Source organism: Triticum urartu, chromosome 5A (genome assembly GCF_056163025.1).
Source record: "Triticum urartu cultivar PI428250 chromosome 5A, HENAU_Tu73, whole genome shotgun sequence".
In the NCBI taxonomy this organism is placed as follows: domain Eukaryota; kingdom Viridiplantae; phylum Streptophyta; class Magnoliopsida; order Poales; family Poaceae; genus Triticum; species Triticum urartu.
In genome coordinates, this window is record NC_141877.1 from 58834139 (window position 1) to 58856262 (window position 22124).

Here is a 22124-nt window from a genome sequence, read left to right on the forward strand (position 1 = left end):
ACTTCCGCGTAGCGATCTACAAGGGTATGTAGATGCACTCTCCTTCCCCTCATTGCTAGATTACTCCATAGATTGATCTTGGTGATGCGTAGAATTTTTTTGAATTTCTGCTACGTTCCCCAACACATGTATTGCGTGAAGATTGAAAAAGTTTGAGAACACCAAAAGTATGAAACAATTGCTTGGCTTGTCATTGCGGTTGTGCATGATTTAAATACTTTGTGTGGAGAAGATAGAGCATAGCCAGACTATATGATTTTGTAGGGATAACTTTCTTTGGCCATGTTATTTTGAAGAGACATAATTGCTTAGTTAGTATGCTTGAAGTATTATTATTTCTATGTCAATATTGAACTTTTGTCTTGAATCTTTTGGATCTGAATATTCATATCACAATTAATAAGAATTACATTGAAATTATGCCAAGTAGCATTCCACATCAAAAATTCCGTTTTTATCATTTACCTACTCGAGGGTGAGCAGGAATTAAGCTTGGGGATGCTTGATACGTCTCCAACGTATCTATAATTTTTGATTGTTCCATGATATATTATATTTTGTTTTGGACATTATTGGGCTTTATTATACACTTTTATATTATTTTTGGGACTAACCTATTAACCAGAGGCCCAGCCCAGAATTGCTGTTTTTGCCTATTTTAGGGTTTCGCAGAAAAAGAATATCAAACGGAGTCCAAACGGAATGAAACCTTCGGGAACGTGATTTTCGGAACGAACATGATGACTTGGACCCTACGTCAAGCAATCAACGAGGAAGGCACGAGGTAGGAGGCACGCCTACCCCCCAGGCGCGCCCTCCACTCTCGTGGGCCCCCTGTTGCTCCACCGACGTACTCCTTCCTCCTATATATACCTACGTACCCCCAAACTACCAGATACGGAGCCAAAACCCTAATTTCACCGCTGTAACTTTCTGTATCCACGAGATCCCATCTTGGGGCCTTTTCCGGAGCTCCGCCGGAGGGGGCATCGATCACCGAGGGCTTCTACATCAACACCATAGCCCCTCCGATGAAGTGTGAGTAGTTTACTTCAGACCTACGGGTCCATAGTTATTAGCTAGATGGCTTCTTCTCTCTTTTTGGATCTCAATACAAAGTTCTCCCCCTCTCTTGTGGAGATCTATTCGATGTAATCTTCTTTTGCGGTGTGTTTGTTGAGACCGATGAATTGTGGGTTTATGATCAAGTTTATCTATGAACAATATTTGAATCTTCTATGAATTCTTTTATATATGATTGGTAATCTTTGCAAGTCTCTTCGAATTATCAGTTTGGTTTGGCCTACTAGATTGATCTTTCCTGCAATGGAAGAAGTGCTTAGCTTTGGAATCAATCTTGCGATGTCCTTTCCCAGTGACAGTAGGGGCAGCAAGGCACATATTGTATTGTTGCCATCGAGGATAACAAGATGGGGTTTATATCATATTGCATGAGTTTATCCCTCTACATCATGTCATCTTGCTTAAAGTATTACTCTGTTCTCTTGAACTTAATACTCTAGATGCATGCTGGATAGCGGTCGATGTGTGGAGTAATAATAGTAGATGCAGGCAGGAGTCGGTCTACTTGTCTCGGACGTGATGCCTATATACATGATCATACCTAGATATTCTCATAACTATGCTCAATTATGTAAATTGCTCAACAGTAATTTGTTCACCCACCGTAAATACTTATGCTCTTGAGAGAAGCCACTAGTGAAGCCTATGGCCCCCGGGTCTATCTTCCATCATATTAATCTTCCAATACTTAGTTATTTCCTTTGCCATTTATTTTACTTTGCATCTTTTATTTCTCTTTATCATAAAATTACTAAAAATATTATCCTATCATATCTATCAGTTCTCACTCTCGTAAGTGACTGTGTAGGGATTGACAACCCCTCATTGCGTTGGTTGCGAGGATTTATTTGTTTGTGTAGGTGCGAGGGACTTGTGCGCGGCCTCCCACTGGATTGATACCTTGGTTCTCAAAAACTGAGGGAAATACTTATGCTACTTTGCTGCATCACCCTTTCCTCTTCAATGGAAAACCAACGCAGTGCTTAAGAGGTAGCATAGGCCGCCTGCCAAGTTTCATCGCATTCGGAGCTCGTTTGATAGCCCAACCGTCAACTTATAGCGGCAGTATACTCGGTCAAAAGCCCTTATTCACAGCCCACCTGCAGCCCACCTAAACCCGCTCTGACCGGAACCGTTCGATTGTGATCGAAGGGTCCAGAAACATCCTCAAACCCCCCAAACCCTAACCCCTTCCTTATTTAAGCACCCTCCACATGCCATTTTGGCCTTCTTCCACCTCCCTCCTCAAATTCCGTGCCTGCCTGCTCCCCCGCTGCCACTTGTCGCCGCCAAATCCACCACCGTCGCCACCTGAGACCACCAGCGCCGCCTCCCTTGACCTATCGCGCACCTCCACGTCGCCCCAGCGCCCGCTCCAGCCAACCCCAGCGCGCCACGCGTTCCTCCCCTGCGCCCCACTTCGCCGTGGCCTGCCCTGGGCCGATCTGGGCCCGAGGCGCCCGCACAGCGCCGCTGTCTCGCCCTGGATTGAGAGGAGCCCGATCCCACAGCTTCCTTCGCCCCGAACGCCTCCCCTCGTCGGACTTGCGCCGCCGGCAACCACGAGGTTGTCGCCTCCGCCGGACCCCAGGTTCCACCGCTCTCTCTCTTCCTTCCTCTTTCCTTCCTCTCCCTCATGGCCTCTCTTCTGCTCTGGTCCAGCACCGCCGTCCTAAGGGATGCCGCCATGGACGAGCTCCACTTCGCCGGTTTTCCGCATCCTCGAGCGCCGCCGGCCACCTCCGTAATCGGATCTAGGATCCCCCTCGCCGGATCCGTCCAATCCTGTCGGTCCCTTGTCTCCTCGCCGTCATGCGCCCTGCCTCCGTCGCCCCGCATCGCGCCGCCGTCGTTGACCCTGTCTCCAGCGTCGTTTGTTGCGTGCGAGGACGACGAGCAGGAGCTGTGGCCCAGATCCGCAAGGCCCATTCGGCCCACCCAGCGGCCTGCCTCCTTCTCCATCGTACCGAGCCGGCCCAAGTGCTGTGGTGAGCAGCCCAGCTTGATCCATCCTTTGGACCGTGTGGTGTTTTTTTCCAGTCTACTAGATTTCTCTTTTATCCACAGGAACGTCAGTTTTTCAGAAAACCCCTTGAACTTCATGCATATCATGACTCACCAACCATGCATCATTTGTAAATAACTTGTATATGTAAAATGACTAGAATTTCATCTAGTTTCATAATATCCAACTTTCATCTATGTTTAAAATTTTTAAACTGTTGTTTGCATTTATTTGCTTAATTGCCATGCTAAAATGTTTTCTTTCATAACTAAATAACCGTAGCTCCAAACTTAACAAACTTTATATGTAAATGGAGTAGAAAAATGCATAGATTATCATGGTGGCATCACTTTGCATGTTTAGTAACTCTAAAATATGGTTTAGGGCAGAACAATATCAAATCTAATGTATCTCATGAGGATTTTTCCGGACTTGTTGCTTGTTGTTCCGGCCTCATTTAAACTTTCCTAGATAGGTAGTTTTCTTTTGCTCCACCCCTTGCCATGTTTAAGAACATTTAATATTGATGGGTACCTAAAAGAGAGAGAACTAAATAAGTCACGTGGTGTTTCGTCAATATGCAACTCGTTGCATATTGAGCTCCACTTAATTTGTAGGATTGTTTGTGCATTTTGTCATGCCATGCCTCATTAACCAGACATGCATCATACTTGATTGTGCATCATGCCATGTTATGTGATGGTTGTTTACTATGTTGTTTGCTTCTTTCCGGGTTGCTTCTCTCGTTAGCTTCGGTTCCGTTCTGGAGTTGTGAGGATTCGTTCGACTACGTCCGTTTGTCTTCTTCATGGACTCGTTCTTCTTCCTTGCGGGATTTCAGGCAAGATGACCATACCCTCGAAATCACTTCTATATTTGCTTGCTAGTTGTTCGCTCTATTGCTATGCCGCGCTACCTACCACTTGCTATATCATGCCTCCCATGTTGCCATGTCAAGCCTCTAACCCACCTTTCCTAGCAAACCATTGTTTGGCTATGTTACCGCTTTTGCTCAGCGCCTCTTATAGCGTTGCTAGTTGCAGGTGAAGATGAAGTTTGTTCCATGTTGGAACATGGATATGTTGGGATATCACAATATCTCTTATTTTAATTAATGCTTCTATATACTTGGTAAAGGGTGGAAGGCTCGGTCTTATGCCTGGTGTTTTGTTCCACTCTTGCCGCCCTAGTTTCCGTCATACCGGTGTTATGTTCCTTGATTTTGCGTTCCCTACACGGCTGGGTGTTATCACTAGTAGAATAAGGGCCTTTAGTCCCGGTTCATAAGGGCCTTTAGTCCCGGTTCCTGAACCAGGACTAAAGGGTCATTACTAAAGCCTCCCCCCTTTAGTCCCGGTTCTTACACCAACCGGGACTAAAGGAAATTTTATGATTTTTAAAAAAAAGTCTAAATTTTTTTGAATTTTTTTCCCAATTTTCAAATTTCTGAATTATTTTAACCTCTAATCTCTAATCATCCTCATCACTGCTCAATTTAACCTCTAATCTCTAATCACCCCTCATCATTCCAAATCATCTAACTTCCCGGACGGTCACCCATCCTCTCACTACTCCAACTTGAGCACGCTTAACTTCTAGGTTCTATTCCCCCTCGTTTCCAAGTCTGCACTTGTTGTTTTCCTAACAATAGTAAGATGTCAATCGTATTAACCCTCAGGAGTTTAGCTTGAGCATGAAGTCACACGTTTCACTGTTTGAGTTTGAAACTATTATTCTAAAAAACAATAATTATTTAGTAACACTAATATTTCTTGAATAAGTACTTTGACCATAGTTTGACCATAGTTTGACCAGATTTGACCAAAATTCAAAAAAAATGAAATAATTATTTAGTAACACTAATATTCTTGAATAACTATTTAGTAACACTAATATTCTTGAATAATTATTTAGTAACACTAATATTTCTTGAATAAGTAGTTTGACCACAATTTGACCAGATTTGACCAAAATTCAAAAAAAACTGAAATAATTATTTAGTAACACTAATATTCTTGAATAATTATTTAGTAACACTAATATTTATTGTATAAGTAGTTTGACCACAGTTTGACCCCTGTTTGACCACAGTTTGACCAGATTTGACCAAAATTCAAAAAAATTGAAATAATTATTTAGTAACACTAATATTCTTGAATAATTATTTAGTAACACTAATACTTTTTGAATAAGTAGTTTGACCATAGTTTGACCAGATTTAACCAAAATTCAAAAAACTGAAATTTGAGCATATCTTTTTTTCCTTTTGGAATTTGAGGATTCTAAAAATTTGCAAACAGGTCGTAGGCAGTCAAAATCGGATGCGGATTTTCGTTTTGAACATTTTGAGATATTATACGTTTTTTCCGACATCGTATGCAAAAGTTACAACCGTTTTACATTTTCCCTACACTTTTTGCAAAACATGTCCAAATTTATGTTTTTAAATTTTCCTAACTAGTGGATGTGGTAACATAACTACATCTCGAAGGATTTTAACTTTTGAAGTTTTTATCATTTTCTTTTGCTTTTTACAAAACTGAAAAGGCGATACACAGGGGGTTAGGATTTGAAAATTGCATCATTAGTACCGGTTCGTGGCATGAACCGGTACTAAAGGTCTCAACCCCATTAGTACCGGTTCATGGTACGAACCGGTACTAAAGGTGCATGAACCGGTACTAAAGGTCTCAACCCCATTAGTACCGGTTCGTGCCACGAACCGGTACTAATGGGGTTGAGACCTTTAGTACCGGTTTCGTGGCACCAACCGGTACTAATGGTCCCATTTGAACCGGGAGTAATGTCTGTACGGTGCCCTCGCCACTCGAACCGGGACTAATGCTCACATTAGTCCCGGTTCGTAACGCAACCAGGATTAATGCTCTTTTCTGGCCGAACGAAAGCCCTGTTTTCTACTAGTGTATGGGGACCCCTTGACAGTTCGCATTGAATAAAACTCCTCCTGCAAGGCCCAACCTTGGTTTTACCATTTGCCTCACCACCACCTATACTTTTCCCTTGGGAGTCGTGCTCTCGAGGGTCATCATTATTTTAACCCCCCCGGGGGGCCAGTGCTTGTCTAAGTGTTGGTCCGAACCTGTCAGCCGCTAGTGGCCACCAGGGGCCACTCTGGGCTGGCCTGCCGGAAGTTTGGACAATCCGGTGTGCCCTGAGAACGAGATATGTGCAGCTCCTATCGGGATGTCGGCACATCGGGCGGCTTTGCTGGTCTTGTTTTACCATTGTTGAAATGTCTTGTAACCTGGATTCCGAGTCTGAACGGGTCTTCCTGGGAGAAGGAATATCCTTTGTTAACCGTGAGCGCTTGTGATGGGCTAAGTTAGGACACCCCTGCAGGGTTTGTACTTTCGAAAGCCGTGCCCGCAGTTATGGGCAGATGGAAATTTGTTAATATCCGGTTGTAGAGAACTCGACACTTAACTTCATTAAAGTGAATCAACCGCGTGTGTAGCCGTGATGGTCTCTTTTCGGCGGAGTCCGGGAAGTGAATACGGTTCTTGTGTTATGCTTGAACGTAAGTAGTTTCAGGATCACTTCTTGATCACTTCTAGTTCACGACCGTGCATTGCTTCTCTTCTCGCTCTTATTTGCGTATGTTAGCCACCATATACTGCATCTCCACCTCATTACCCCTTTCCTACCCATAAGCTTAAATAGTCCTGATCTCGCGGGTGTGAGATTGCTGAGTCCTCGTGACTCACAGATACTTCCAAACAGTTGCAGATGCCGATGATACCAGTGCAGATGACGCAACCGAGCTCAAGTGGGAGCTCGATGAAGATCTTGTTCGTTGTGTTGTTTCGTTTCCTTTTGATCAGTAGTGGAGCCCAGTTGGGACGATGGGGGATCTAGCATTTGGGGTTGTCTTCTTTTATTTTGGTTCCGTAGTCGGACCTTGATTCTATTCTGGATGTTGTATGTATAACTTGTATTGTGTGAAGTGGTGATTGTAAGCCAATCTCTTTATCCCTTTCTTATTCAGTACATGGGATTGTGTGAAGATTACCCCTCTTGCGACATACCTACCATGCGGCTACGCCTCTAAGTCGTGCCCCGACACGTGGGAGATATAGCCGCATTGTGGGTGTTACAACGAAGAACCAAACCCCATCGGGGCAAAGGGCACCACCACCAAGCCGTTTGACGGCGGCACGTTCACCCTTGGCGTGGTCGCGCACGCCGGCAAAGGGGTCAGCGGGGGCGCCGCATCGGAAGGCCGCGGCACCTCCCTGATCTCTCTCTCTCTCTCGCGTACAGAAGGTTGGTGGACGGGTGAAAACAAAGGAGGGGGAAAGAGGATTAGAAAGCGCGCGGCGCGGTGGCCGTCGCCGCCGTCGCCGTCGGCAGGAGCACGGCGCGGTGGCCGGGCGACCAGAGAGAAGGCCGTTTGGGAGTAGAGGAGGGCGCAAGCGCGACCCTCTCTCTCTGCTACAGAAAACGAAGGAAGGCGCGGCGCCGCGCGGTGGTTTTTTGCCGCCGTCCCCGGCGACCGGCGCGGCGCGGTGGCTGGGCGACAGCGAGAAGAACGGCGGCGAGAGAGGGATGAGAGCGGCGCGTGCGGGGGGAAATGGGCGAGGGTTTCCCCTCGAACGTGTTGCCAACTGGTTTTGGTCCACCAAGAACATCGGGCGACCGTCCGATCAGATCAACGGCTCGCATCGAATCCCTAACTAGCTGCAGGCCGCTGGGCCAGAAAGGGAGCAGGCCAGCTGGGCTGCTGGGCCGGCAGAGCCAGCGGACCAGACCGGCTCGCGCAAGCGCGCAGAGGCGCATGCCTTGGGCCGCCGCGGGCCTCCCGCGCCAGGCCGAGGCCGGCTAGAGAGGCCCGTTTTTCCGTGTTTTAATAGTTTTGTCCAGATTTTAGGCAAATTTCATATAGTTCTTTTTCTATTCAAAATCATCCAATGAAATTTTGTTTAGAGTACAGAAAAGTAAAAGAATTTTTTTGAAAATGAATATAGAAAACTTTCAGAAAGAAAAGAAAAAATTCATGAATTTTATAAAGAAAATAATAAAGTTCATGATATTTTCTTTGGTAAAAGAAAAGTTTCTGTAAAGAGTAAAAGTTCATGGTATTTTATTCATGTTTTCCGCTGCAAAATAAAAATAAAAGTGCTCTTTTAAAAGTGAATAGAACTAAAGTAAAAGATTAAATTGTTGCTTCTCTAATGCTTTTTCAAACCAATCGGTTAGAATTGCTTAGAGATTAAAAGAGTACAAATTTGTTTCTGAATAGGATATTATAAAGTTTCCGCTGCAAAGTAAAAGTTTTATTCTCCAATTAAATTGGAACCAACGGGAAAATTTAATTGGAAGAATTGTTCTTAGCAATGTTTTTCCCCTGTGGGTGAAATAAGATGCAGATAGCTTCTTCTATGACAAAACAAAGATATTTGTTTTAAAGTCAAAATATGGTATTGTTATTTTCTGACCAACGTTGATGATAACAATACTATATATAATTATGTGAGTCTTATGCTCAAAGCATAAATCTTTGATAAATTTTGTATCAAAGTGATCAATTTTCAGAGAACAGATAAAGATCAAGAAATGCTCTTGAGCTAGAGAAATGTATATTTGTTGTTCCCACTGCAATAAAGTTGATGATGATTATTATTTCTTAGCAATGTTGTTTAATAGAAATGCTATCATCACATTGTTTATGAGATATATGCATTATTTCCATTTCCGCCCAACAGTGATATGTAATTAATGTAGAAGGATGATGTTTTATTCTAATTCTGCCACAACGGTGATTTAGAATATAAAAAGAAAGTTTTAAAAGTTTAATGTGCATATTTTTAACTAGACCAACGTAGGGTTATTTCTATGCTCATTATTGTTGATTATTGGCTAAGTTTTCTCAGACTAAAAGTTTTCTATGCTTTCATTCATGAAAGCGAATGGCTGGGTACTTGTGACCTGAAAGATGACCAAGAACGGTCATAACATGAGGGAGTATGTTCTCTCTAAAGAATGGCTTCATCAAAAGAAAAGAGATAGATCATTGAGAGTCTTGGTTGACGAATGTCTTTCATGTACTCTCTATGAAGAAGATTTTTCAGTCAACATGATTTGAAATGAAACAAGCAACATGTGTGACCAACGTCGGATCAAGCATGTGTGTCAAAGAGCATTCAGATTTATTTCTGAATTTGATGATTGAATATGCAGTCAAAAGAGCCAATTTTGGCATTTATGTCCCTTACAGGGAATTACCCGCATAGCGGGAAAAGATGATTATGATAAAACCCGCATGGCGGAAATGTCTGGGAAAATACCTGCGTAAATGGGTAAAATTGACATAGTATTATGTCAAACATCCTGTATGGCAGGATTTTTTTTGGCAAAGGACATATCTTGTACGACAGGAGAAAGATATGATGACTCATATGCTTTTAATGTGTCCCACTCTGGGAGAAAAGTATGGAGTAGCTATTATGCTTTCCTAGTATCGATCGTACACCTTATGTGTAACGGTCATTAAGCACTCAATAAATCCAAAGAGAATAAAAGTTACAGACGAACCTAAAGATAAGAATGATATGCAAGTGTGACTTGCAAAGGTACTAATGATAAAGAACTATTTTGAGTTTTTGAAATGGAATGAGGAATAAGGAAAAAGTACTCCCATACCAGTTAACAGATAACTTTATTACATATGAAGTAATCAGATAAATGAAGTAGATACTCAAAGTTTCCTCAATTCACAAGAGTTGTGAATGGTCTTTCGAAATTGTGGCAGAAAAGTTCTTGCCACATTTCGAGGGGAAGAAAGAAATATGAAATATCCATTAATGAAGAATGTGATCGTCTGGGGGAGTACGGCGATCATAATAATACCCCTAAAGAAAAGAAATAGCTGTATTCCTGGATCTTTTACAGTTCCGAAAGCAGACTAAGGAATACTAAGACGATGCTTAAAGTGCCATAAAGAAGAAAGTTTTAACAGAATAAACCTAAATAATAAAGTTTAAAGATACGCCATTTTTAGTGAAGATGGAGTAATCTAGGGGAGCATGTTGTATGACCTATACAACACCTGATGTTAGCTCTATAAAGGATGAATGAGTACACATGGATCTTGTAACACAGGTCCCTGTAAAACCTATTGCCTCTTGGAAATAAAAGACTATATAATTAATTTGCCTCTTGGCAATGACAGAGCAACAACAACCCCATATGAAAGAAGTGCCAGTACCTAAGACACAGATGGTCTCAAGGAATGAGAAAATCAGATACTTCTGATTACTATAAAGTCTATGTTAGTGAAATTCAAATCGAGGTTGACCCCACCTCATTTAAAGCGCTCAATCGAGCTTAGAAAAGTGTCTGTTTGTCTAAATGATAAGAGACTATGTGAGATGAAATAAAATTTATGAATCCCGACAATGTTTGGGACTCATAAGTAATTTCCAATGGAGCATAAACAGTAGGCTATAAAAGGTCTACAAGGTCAATGTGACTCCAAAGGAAATATGTAAAGGTGTAAAGCGTGACTTGAATCAAAAGATTTTGTGCAAAGAGAATGAACAAATTACAATGAGTGTTAGTGGCACATCATGACCGACATCATGATCTGAGTTACATCAGATGAAAGTAAAGAACACAGGGGATACTGCCTGAAGAAGTCTTTTATGGACTAAAGCAATCAAATGTTGTTTTGGGTTAAAGAAAATGAGAGGACAATTGTATTCGTGCAAAGTTATAGAATAGGAAATTCATTTCCTAATCCTGTGCATGTGAATGACATCCTACTTGCTAGTGGTGATGTCAACCTACTGCAGGAGGAGAAAAGAAGTTCTTGTCCTCAAAGTTCAAAAGAATGTTCTCGGTAGAGTGTCTCTTGTTATAAGTATCGAGATTCACGAAAAAAAGAATAAAAGGGGGTATTAGGGATGTCGAATGGACATGCTAAGAAAGTTCTCTAAAGTATGCATGCGAGATAACCTACGCCTGTTCTTATAGTCAAGGGTAATGAAAGTGGAAACTATGGTGTTCCAAAAGTTGATGAGAAAAGATTGAAAACGGATATGGTGCCATATGCTTCAGCTGTTGAAAGCTCAATATATTACCCTGACACAGTCCACGTATCCGGGTTGTTTTGGCAATGTCCAGTCCATATATAGACCACTGGAATGGACTCAAATATATCGGCCTCATGCTGAAAGAAATAAGTGCTCTCAAAAGATTGTGAGTACAAAGACATGACTTGTGAAAAGTATAGCGAAATCCACAATTGTCGCTAACTTTCGCACTTGGAGTTTTGGTGTGGAAAAGCTCCAATGAATGAAACAATTATCATCAATGTGATGCAAAGATATGTTATAGTTTGATATGAGGCCGAGGGACGGGCAAAATGGTTAAGGAGACCTGTCCCCGGAGTTGATAATGGTTGACAACAGCGATAACTATTTGAAGTCTTTCGCTTCTATGACAATGAGTCAAGTGTTGATGGCAAACACACTGACACAGAGTTATGCGTTGTAAAGGAGAAAGTCCGGAATTATGTAGGAATGCTTGACGCATAAAAGCAACAGACAAGTGTTTGCAGATCTGCTTATTAAAGGCTTACCGCCCAGTGTGTTCGGAGAACACACAGTCGACATGGGTTTTATGGTATAGTCTAAAATTTCCGGACAATAAAAGGGCCTAATGATAAAGAATTTGTTTCAAAATAGAAAGGTACATTGTGGCTGTCTGATTCTATAGGCAATTGAGTTGTGACGATGAAACATGTTTTATGTATTGATCTGTTATGAAACGAGTAAAATAAAAGTATAAAGTCAAAAGTAAAAGTTGAGATCAAGGAAGAGAATGTTAGGATGATCTCCACCGTGTGGGCCCAACAGCCCATCGGGCCCTTAGATCCGCGCCTTGATCGGGGGTGCTCAACCCACTATGGGTGACGGGCCCCTGTCACCTGCACTATATATAAAGAGGTGGGGACCACGGGTCGCAACACGAGGTTCGTCGCTATGCCGTATACCCCACCTACATCCCCTACCGATTTAGGGTTAGTGCAGTGCTGACGGGAAGCACCGCCACCACCTCGCCATCTCACTGCAATCACTGCCGCCACAACACCACCATGGCTGCTGGTTCGAGCTCGTCAAGCAAAGGAAAAGATAATACCTATCACCACTACCGGAATCCCCATGCCCATTGGATCAACAGATCCTATCAGAGGGAACATCCTGAAGGCCGTGGCGAGCACACCCGTTCGAGGTCGACAGTCTGAATTATGTCGCGAACCAGCCGAAGATTTTGCACTTTAAGGATGCCAGTTGCCCCAGATGCAAGCCGCGGTGGGTGATCGAGCAAGACCTTGACAAAGGCGCGAATAGGTAGACTTGGCCGAGTAAACACCCGAATACGCAGCAGGCCATGCAAATACATTATGGGCCTTGCTGTCCCTCTGAAACGTGGCAATGGCAATGCCGAGGATGCACCATTTGAAGCAGTGCCGTGAAGGAAGTTTCAGACTGAATGTCTAGGCCTCTAGGGCCCAGCGCTCATTTAGGTGGATGACAGGTGGGACCCCATCCACATCATCCTGACAGACAGGTCCCACTTATCAGTTCTGCTGTTAGAATCGGCTCATTTTCGAATCAGTGTGATTTGTTACTTACTTGCCGTAGAGTTGGTGATTTTTTAATAATTTTTGGCAAAAACAATCCTAGCGACAAATGTGATTGGTCTGAGCAATTTACTAAAAGAGTACTGCTTGAGATTGCTGCTTACCTGCAGGGAATTTGCCACTTGTGCTGTTCACTTTGGGAACACTGTATTTTGCATGGACCGGTAAGTTGAATGGACAGTGGAATACCATGAGATTAAGCAAGTGAAGCCAACGCCCTGGCCTATGCATAGCTTAGCTCAAGGTAGGATGCATTGACGCGACTAACTGCAGCATGATTTAGTTTGGAGTGATCTCTGAAGTTCTCCAACGACTTAATTAGTGCTATTTGCTCGAAGTGTGGCTATAGAACGTACATGAGCAATGTGGTTGTGGTTACAGGATAGGGCACGCAAGAAGCAACACATCATCATGGACAGAAGCTGAACCACTTCGTTCATGACCGGCCTATCTGAAGATCACCAAGCGGAACCACTTCGTTCATTCAAAAAACAAGAACAAATTTGTCGGTACTCAACTTGAGGATTAAAACTAATACTATAACAATTAAAGGATCGCATCGCGGCGGCACTCCTCCTCCTCCTCCTCCTGGTCGTCGTGGACGGTGACCTCCACGTAGCCCTTGGCGGCGTACTCCTGGAGCACCCACTCCTTGTACGCCATCCTGATGTCCTGCATCCTCTCCACGTTCTCCGCCGCCTCGGCCAGCAACTCCAGGACGGCCGCGCCGACCGGTCCCAGCCGCGCGAACCGGTCGAGGCCAGGCGGCCGGAAGGGCCTCCTCTCGAGGGCCATGGCGTGCTCGATCTCCTCCTGCGTCAGCCGCCTTGTCTTCCGCTGAGCATGCGCCGGCGATGACGACTCCATTAATTTTTTTTTTCGGGGGACGCCCTATACGCGTGGCTGTCTAGTTCGTTTGATGGATTGCCTTGGCCGAGGGGAAAAGTCCACAATATATATACTCGCAGGCGGTGGCGTGGTCTCGGTCCATCTCCGACTCGGCTCGTGTGTCCGAGACTCCGAGTAGCGAGTACGGTAGCCACTGCCCACTGGCAGTGGCGATGTTCAGTCAGGTGATCCGGCGGATGATTCTCATCGACGAGGCTGGTCACGTTGTGAACTACCGTGCATGTCGTGCGGGTGAGGAATTTGTGCCGTGTGACACCATACATTTTCCATGTCATGTAGCGCGGCTTGGGGAGGCCATCGGGCGCACCGCGGAGGTCTCCTTATCCGCTGGCATGGCGGTGTTGCGGATTTTTTTTTTGTGCTAGGAAGAACAAATTCAAATCTACTACTACCTCCGTCTAGGTGAATAAATCATTCGCGTAGTTCTAGGTCATCGATTTAAGGAATTAAATATGTGTTATATGTCATGAAAAGTATATCACTAGATTTCTATAATGATGTAGTTTCTAAATACATATTTTTGTCACATATAATACATATTTAGATAGTTAAATCGTCAACCTAGAACTACGCGAATGATTTATTCACCGAGACGGAGGTAGTACATAACCTCTTCCTCTCGCGACCGGCTCGTCTCCCGCGGGCCACCGGCCGCGCCCGCCATCTTCCTCCCCCAGGCCCTTCCCCATCTCCTCTTCCCTCGCCGTCGCCAACCCGAGTGGTCCGATGTTTTTCCCCTTCCGATGAGGCTCCTGCGCGGGGCGGTGCTCTCAGGCGGTGACGGTCCAAGGCTGGTCACGTTGTGGACTACCGTGCATGTCGTGCGGGTCAAGAATTTGTGTCGTGTGACACCATACACTAGATCATCGATGGGCCTATTTATTTATAATATTTAATGTCAGAGGTTGATACAAATATGTGCAGATATTTTATTTAAAATTATAGTCGTAGTATTACATTAGTAAAAAACAGGGCTTTGGTCCAGGCCAGGTCAGCCCATTAGTCCCGATTCACTCCAGAACCGGGACCAATGGGGGCATTGGTCCCGGTTCATCTGGACCTTTTGGTCCTGGTTGGTGGGATGAACCGGGACCAATGGGCCTCGCTCCTGGCCCACCACCATTGGTCCCGGTTGGTGGCTTGAACCGGGACCAAAGGCTCCCCTTTAGTCCCGGTTCATGCCACCAACCGGCCTTTGGTCCCGGTTCAAGCCACCAACCGGGACCAATGAAGTGCCTATATATACCCCCTCGCGTAAGAGCAGAGCACACTGCTCTGTTTTTTTCTGGCTGAGGGGGAGAGGGCTTGGTGGTGCTCTAGCTCACCTCCTATGCACACAAAGTGTTCGATGGAATGTCCGAGCCACACTACTTAAGCTTTCTCCTCTCCAAGCTCGACCTCCAAGCTCTATTTTCCACAATATTTGTCTAGGTTTAGCGGTCCGTCACACCCCGTCCCCGTCTTCACCGCCGTCGATCACCCGCGCCGAGCTCATCGCTGGCACCACCGTGGTGAGCCTCTTGTTCTTATCTTCTTTCTGAAAGGAAAAATATTCTTACTTGTATGTTTACATAGATACTTGTATTATTTTCTTACTTTTATTATTGCATCTTATATAGTGCGATGGTTTTGGTATCCGCCCCCGTCGGCCCTCGTCCTGTCTATGATTCGGATGTGGTATATATATTATCTTTATAACTATTGGTTCATTTATTGTTTATGAAAATTATGCCGACCAACGTGACATAGATTTTATTTATGTAGGATGTATGTGAATCGGAAATGCCAACCGACCCTATTGTAGAGAGGTTAAATTTAGTTGAAGAAGAAAACAATTTGCTGAAGGAAAAAATAAAAAAAATTGAGGAGGAGAAGATGATATTGGAGTTGCATGTTGCGGATGTCGTCGATGATCACAAGATCAAGATGGATGCAATGAGCTTGAAGATTAGAAAGATTAGAAAATATGCCATTCATACCGAGGCTTGGTATCATTATGCCGTTGGATCAATTGTTACCTTGGTTGCGATTATGATCGCATTTGTTTTCGCATTGAAATGTTTTACATAGTTTTAATGTATGGTTTAATTAATTGATGCTCTGGAGAGCTATATGTTGTTAGATGAGAACTATGTATGCACTTTGGTTTTAATGTGATGATGAACTTCTATTAATTTGGACACTTAATTATATATAATGCACGCAGATGAACCGGCAATGGATGTACGGTGATAGACACACCTGTGAGTACATTAAGGGTGTGCATGAGTTTCTCGATGCGGCTGAGGCAAACAAGCAGAAAAGTTGAGCTCGGATGCGGCTGAGGCAAACTTCGGTAAAGAGACGAGGCCCGAAGAAAAAAAGTTTCTCGATGCGGCTGAGGCAAACTTCGGTAAAGAGACGAGGCCCGAAGAAAAAGTTGAGCTCGGATGAAAAGTTTGAGATCATAGCAATCGCGCCCGACGGCCAACCGATTGAACCCCTCCGGAAAAAGAGCACATTTGTTGCTCAGTGCGGGGTTTTGGTTAGGGACAAGATCCCGATCAGCATCCAGCAATGGTTAAAGCCGGCTACAGAAGACCCTGAGGTGTCTTATGTCAATGATATGCAGAAAAATGATCTTTGGACTGAGCTGAAGTCAAATTTCACCCTACCGCCAGAGGATGATCCAGAGAAGCCAGTTAAAGAGCAATTAACCAAGTCTTTTGCTCTTAAGAGGATGGCAGAACTATTCAGGAGGTGGAAGAAAGAGCTGAATAAGTTTGTCAAAAATAAAGAGACACCAGAATTCAAGGGCAGATATGAGAAGATCAGAGATCACTGGCCCGCATTTGTGGCCCACAAGACATAGGAAAAGAGTAAGAAGATGTCGGCGACAAACAAGCAAAATGCTGCGAAGAAGAAGCATCACCATCGCACGAGGTCAGGTGGCTACCTCGTAGCCCGGCCTAAGTGGGCCAAGACTGAGAATGATCTGGTTGATAAAGGGATCGAACCAGAGACAATTAACTGGCCAGACCGTTGCCGGACTTGGTTCTTCGGGGCTGGCGGAACCTTGGACCCTGTAACAGGGAAGTGCATTTGGACGAACGATCAAATGGACATACCAGTCAGGAAGCTTCAGCAGTATATCGAAGCAGCGCAGCAAGGGACGTTCTTTCCAGATAGAGAGAACGACGAGCTCACAATGGCCCTCGGGAATCCTGAGCACCCTGGATGGACACGAGGCACACCAGGCTCCATTCTATGGAAGGTTGGGTTTCCGGACGCAGGCGGTTACAAATCCCAGGAGAGGAGGAAAAAATTGCAGCAGACCCAAATGCAGGCGCTGCAAGTAAGGGTACAAGCGATAGAGGAACGAGAAGCAAATCGCAGTAAACGTACTGCCGAAGCTTCCCCAAGCTACCCCGCCATCTCAGGGAGAAGCAGCGTGGCTTCCACCGAGCTGCTTCAGCCGGAGCATGCCTTGACGGCTCCTGCCAGCTATCCCGTGGATGCTATCACGGAGTGTCAAAATTGCCACCTTATGACGCAATGGATGAATTTGAAGGTCAAGGCGGCTGTTGGCTCTGTTTATCCTACTGAACCCGGCGCAACTTTTCACTGCCGGCCGATTCCAGAAGGATATGCTAGGGTGATGGTGGATGAAATAATAAAGGGATTTGAGGACCTCCAGCTTGACCACCCTACCGGTGAAGGGGAGACTAGGCTAGGGTCTGCTCTGAAGACTCCATGCCTATGGCGGAAGGAGCTCATCAACCTTCCGAACTGGACGCCTCCGCCTCCTCCTCCTCCTCCGGCAAGTCAGGGCACTCCGCCTCCTCCACCGCCTCCTCCTCCGGCAAGTCAGGGCACTCCGCCTCCTCCACCGCCTCCTCCTCCGGCGAGTCAGGGCACTCCGCCTCCACCACCGCCTCCTCCTCCAACGAGTGACGATCAGGGTGTTGGGTTTCGTAGTAATTTCAAAAAATTTCCTACGCGCACGCAAGATCATGGTGATGCATAGCAACGAGAGGGGAGAGTGTGATCTACGTACCCTTGTAGATCGACAACGGAAGCGTTTGGTTGATGTAGTCGTACGTCTCCACGGCCCGACCGATCAAGCACCGAAACTACGGCACCTCCGAGTTCTAGCACACGTTCAGCTCGATGACGATCCCCGGACTCCGATCCAGCAAAGTGTCGGGGAAGAGTTCTGTCAGCACGACGGCGTGGTGACGATCTTGATGTACTATCGTCGCAGGGCTTCGCCTAAGCACCGCTACAATATGACTGAGGTGGAATATGATGGAGGGGGGGCACCGCACACGGCTAAGGAACGATCACGAAGATCAACTTGTGTGTCTAGGGGTGCCCCCCTGCCCCCATATATAAAGGAGCAAGGTGAGGAGGCCGGCCGGCCCCTATAGGCGCGCCAGGAGGAGTCCTCCTCCTAGTAGGAGTAGGACTCCTACTAGGAGGGGGAAAGAAGTGGGGAGGGAGAGGGAAAGGGGGGCGCCGCCCCCCTCTCCTAGTCCAATTCGGACCAGGGGGGAGGAGGCGCACAGCCTACCTCTGGCTGCCCCTCTCTCTCTCCACTAAGGCCCATATGGCCCATTACTTCTCCCGGGGGGGGGGGGGGTTCCGGTAACCCTCCGGCTCTCCGGTTTTCTCCGAAATCAACCGGAACACTTCCGGTGTCCGAATATAGCCGTCCAATATATCAATCTTTATGTCTCGACCATTTCGAGACTCCTCGTCATGTCCGTGATCACATCCGGGACTCCGAACTAACTTCGGTACATCAAAACTCATAACTTCATAATATAACTATCATCGAAACCTTAAGCGTGCGGACCCTACGGGTTCGAGAACAATGTAGACATGACCGAGACACCTCTCCGGTCAATAACCAATAGCGGAACCTGGATGCTCATATTGGCTCCTACATATTCTACGAAGATCTTTATCGGTCAGACCGCATAACAACATATGTTGTTCCCTTTGTCATCGGTATGTTACTTGCCCGAGATTCGATCGTCGGTATCTCAATACCTAGTTCAATCTCGTTACCGGCAAGTCTCTTTACTCGTTTCGTAATACATCATCTCGCAACTAACTCATTAGTTGCAATGCTTGCAAGGCTTATGTGATGTGCATTACCGAGAGGGCCCAGAGATACCTCTCCGACAATCGGAGTGACAAATCCTAATCTCGAAATACGCCAACCCAACATGTACCTTTGGAGACACCTGCAGAGCACCTTTATAATCACCCATTTATGTTGTGACGTTTGGTAGCACACAAAGTGTTCCTCTGGCAAACGGGAGTTGCATAATCTAATAGTCATAGGAACATGTATAAGTCATGAAGAAAGCAATAGCAACATACTGAACGATCGGGTGCTAAGCTAATCGAATGGGTCATGTCAATCAGAACATTCACCTAATGATGTGATCTTGTTAATCAAATAACAACTCCTTGTTCATGGTTAGGAAACATAACCATCTTTGATTAATGAGCTAGTCAAGTAGAGGCATACTAGTGACACTCTGTTTGTCTATGTAGTCACACATGTATTATGTTTCCGGTTAATACAATTCTAGCATGAATAATAAACATTTATCATGATATAAGGAAATAAATAATAACTTTATTATTGCCTCTAGGGCATATTTCCTTCAGTCTCCCACTTGCACTAGAGTCAATAATCTAGATTACACAGTAATGATTCTAACACCCATGGAGCCTTGGTGCTGATCATGTTTTGCTCGTGGAAGAGACTTAGTCAACGGGTCTGCAACATTCAGATCCGTATGTATCTTGCAAATCTCTATGTCTCCCACCTGGACTAGATCCCGGATGGAATTGAAGCGTCTCTTGATGTGCTTGGTTCTCTTGTGAAATCTGGATTCCTTTGCCAAGGCAATTGCACCAGTATTGTCACAAAATATTTTCATTGGACCCGATGCACTAGGTATGACACCTAGATCGGATATGAACTCCTTCATTTGCTGCTTCCGAAGCAGCTATGTACTCCGCTTCACATGTAGATCCCGCTACAACGCTTTGTTTAGAACTGCACCAACTGACAGCTCCACCGTTTAATGTAAACACGTATCCGGTTTGCGATTTAGAATCGTCCGGATCAGTGTCAAAGCTTGCATCAACGTAACCTTTTACGATGAGCTCTTTGTCACCTCCATATATGAGAAACATATCCTTAGTCCTTTTCAGGTATTTTAGGATGTTCTTGACCGCTGTCCAGTGATCCACTCCTGGATTACTTTGGTACTTCCCTGCTAGATTTATAGCAAGGCACACATCAGGTCTGGTACACAGCATTGCATACATGATAGAGCCTATGGCTGAAGCATAGGGAACATCTTTCATATTCTCTCTATCTTCTGCAGTGGTCGGGCATTGAGTCTTACTCAACTTCACACCTTGTAACACAAGCAAGAACCCTTTCTTTGCTTGATCCATTTTGAACTTCTTCAAAACTTTGTCAAGGTATGTGCTTTGTGAAAGTCCAATTAAGTGTCTTGATCTATCTCTATAGATCTTAATGCCTAATATGTAAGCAGCTTCACCGAGGTCTTTCATTCAAAAACTCTTATTCAAGTATCCCTTTATGCTATCCAGAAATTCTATATCATTTCCAATTAGTAATATGTCATCTACATATAATATCAGAAATGCTACAGAGCTCCCACTCACTTTCTTGTAAATACAGGCTTCTCCAAAAGTCTGTATAAAACCAAATGCTTTGATCACACTATCAAAGCGTTTATTCCAACTCTGAGAGGCTTGCACCAGTCCATAAATGGATCGCTGGAGCTTGCACACTTTGTTAGCTCCCTTTGGATCGACAAAACCTTCTGGTTGCATCATATACAACTCTTCTTCCAGAAATCCATTCAGGAATACAGTTTTGACATCCATCTGCCAAATTTCATAATCATAAAATGCAGCAATTGCTAACATGATTCGGACAGACTTAAGCATCGCTACAGGTGAGAAGGTCTCATCGTAGTCAATCCCTTGAACTTGCCGAAAACCTTTTGCGACAAGTCGAGCTTTGTAGACAGTAATATTACCGTCAGCGTCAGTCTTCTTCTTGAAGATCCATTTATTCTCAATTGCTTGCCGATCATCGGGCAAGTCAACCAAAGTCCATACTTTGTTCTCATACATGGATCCCATCTCAGATTTCATGGCTTCAAGCCATTTTGCGGAATCTGGGCTCACCATCGCTTCTTCATAGTTCGTAGGTTCATCATGATCTAGTAGCATGACTTCCAGAACAGGATTACCGTACCACTCTGGCGCGGATCTCACTCTGGTTGATCTACGAGGTTCAATAGTATCTTGTTCTGAAGTTTCATGATCATCATCATTAGCTTCCTCACTAACTGGTGTAGGTGTCACAGAAACAGTTTTCTGTGATGCACTACTTTCCAATAAGGGAGCAGGTACAGTTACCTCGTCAAGTTCTACTTTCCTCCCACTCACTTCTTTCGAGAGAAACTCCTTCTCTAGAAAGTTTTCGAACTTAGCAACAAAAGTTTTGCCTTCAGATCTGTGATAGAAGGTGTATCCAATAGTTTCCTTTGGATATCCTATGAAGACACATTTCTCCGATTTGGGTTCGAGCTTATCAGGTTGAAGCTTTTTCACATAAGCATCGCAGCCCCAAACTTTCAGGAACGACAACTTTGGTTTCTTGCCAAACCACAGTTCATAAGGCGTCGTCTCAACGGATTTTGATGGTGCCCTATTTAACGTGAATGCGGCCGTCTCTAGAGCGTGTCCCCAAAATGATAGCTGTAAATCAGTAAGAGACATCATAGATCGCACCATATCTAGTAAGTACGATTACGACGTTCGGACACACCATTACGCTGTGGTGTTCCGGGTGGCGTGAGTTGCGAAACTATTCCACAATTTTTCAAATGTACACCAAACTCGTAACTCAAATATTCTCCTCCACGATCAGATTGTAGAAACTTTATTTTCTTGTTACGATGAATTTCAACTTCACTCTGAAATTCTTTAAACTTTTCAAACGTTTCAGACTTATGTTTCATTAAGTAGATATACCCATATCTGCTTAAGTCATCTGTGAAGGTGAGAAAATAATGATATCCGCCACGAGCCTCAATATTCATCGGACCACATACATCTGTATGTATGGTTTCCAATAAATCCGTTGCTCTCTCCATAGTACCGGAGAACGGTGTTTTAGTCATCTTGCCCATGAGGCACGGTTCGCAAGTACCAAGTGATTCATAATCAAGTGGTTCCAAAAGTCCATCAGTATGGAGTTTCTTCATGCGCTTTACACCGATATGACCTAAACGGTAGTGCCACAAATAAGTTGCACTATCATTATCAACTCTGCATCTTTTGGCTTCAACACTATGAATATGTGTGTCACTACTATCGAGATTCAATAAAAATAGACCACTCTTTTAGGGTGCA

General features: G+C 44.6%; 1 protein-coding gene across 1 annotated transcript; it reads right to left on the minus strand.

The window, feature by feature from the left end:
* Positions 1 to 13298: 13298 nt before the first annotated feature.
* On the minus strand, positions 13299 to 13619 carry LOC147968024 (uncharacterized). The gene has a single exon (XM_087523357.1). The coding sequence runs from the start codon at positions 13617 to 13619 to the stop codon at positions 13299 to 13301; it is 321 nt and encodes a 106-aa protein (XP_087379483.1).
* Between the last annotated feature and the right edge of the window lie 8505 nt (positions 13620 to 22124).

Excerpts from the sequence above, each read along its gene's own strand:
- LOC147968024 (XM_087523357.1), bottom strand. The coding sequence starts at position 13,619 with ATGGAGTCGTCATCGCCGGCGCATGCTCAGCGGAAGACAAGGCGGCTG.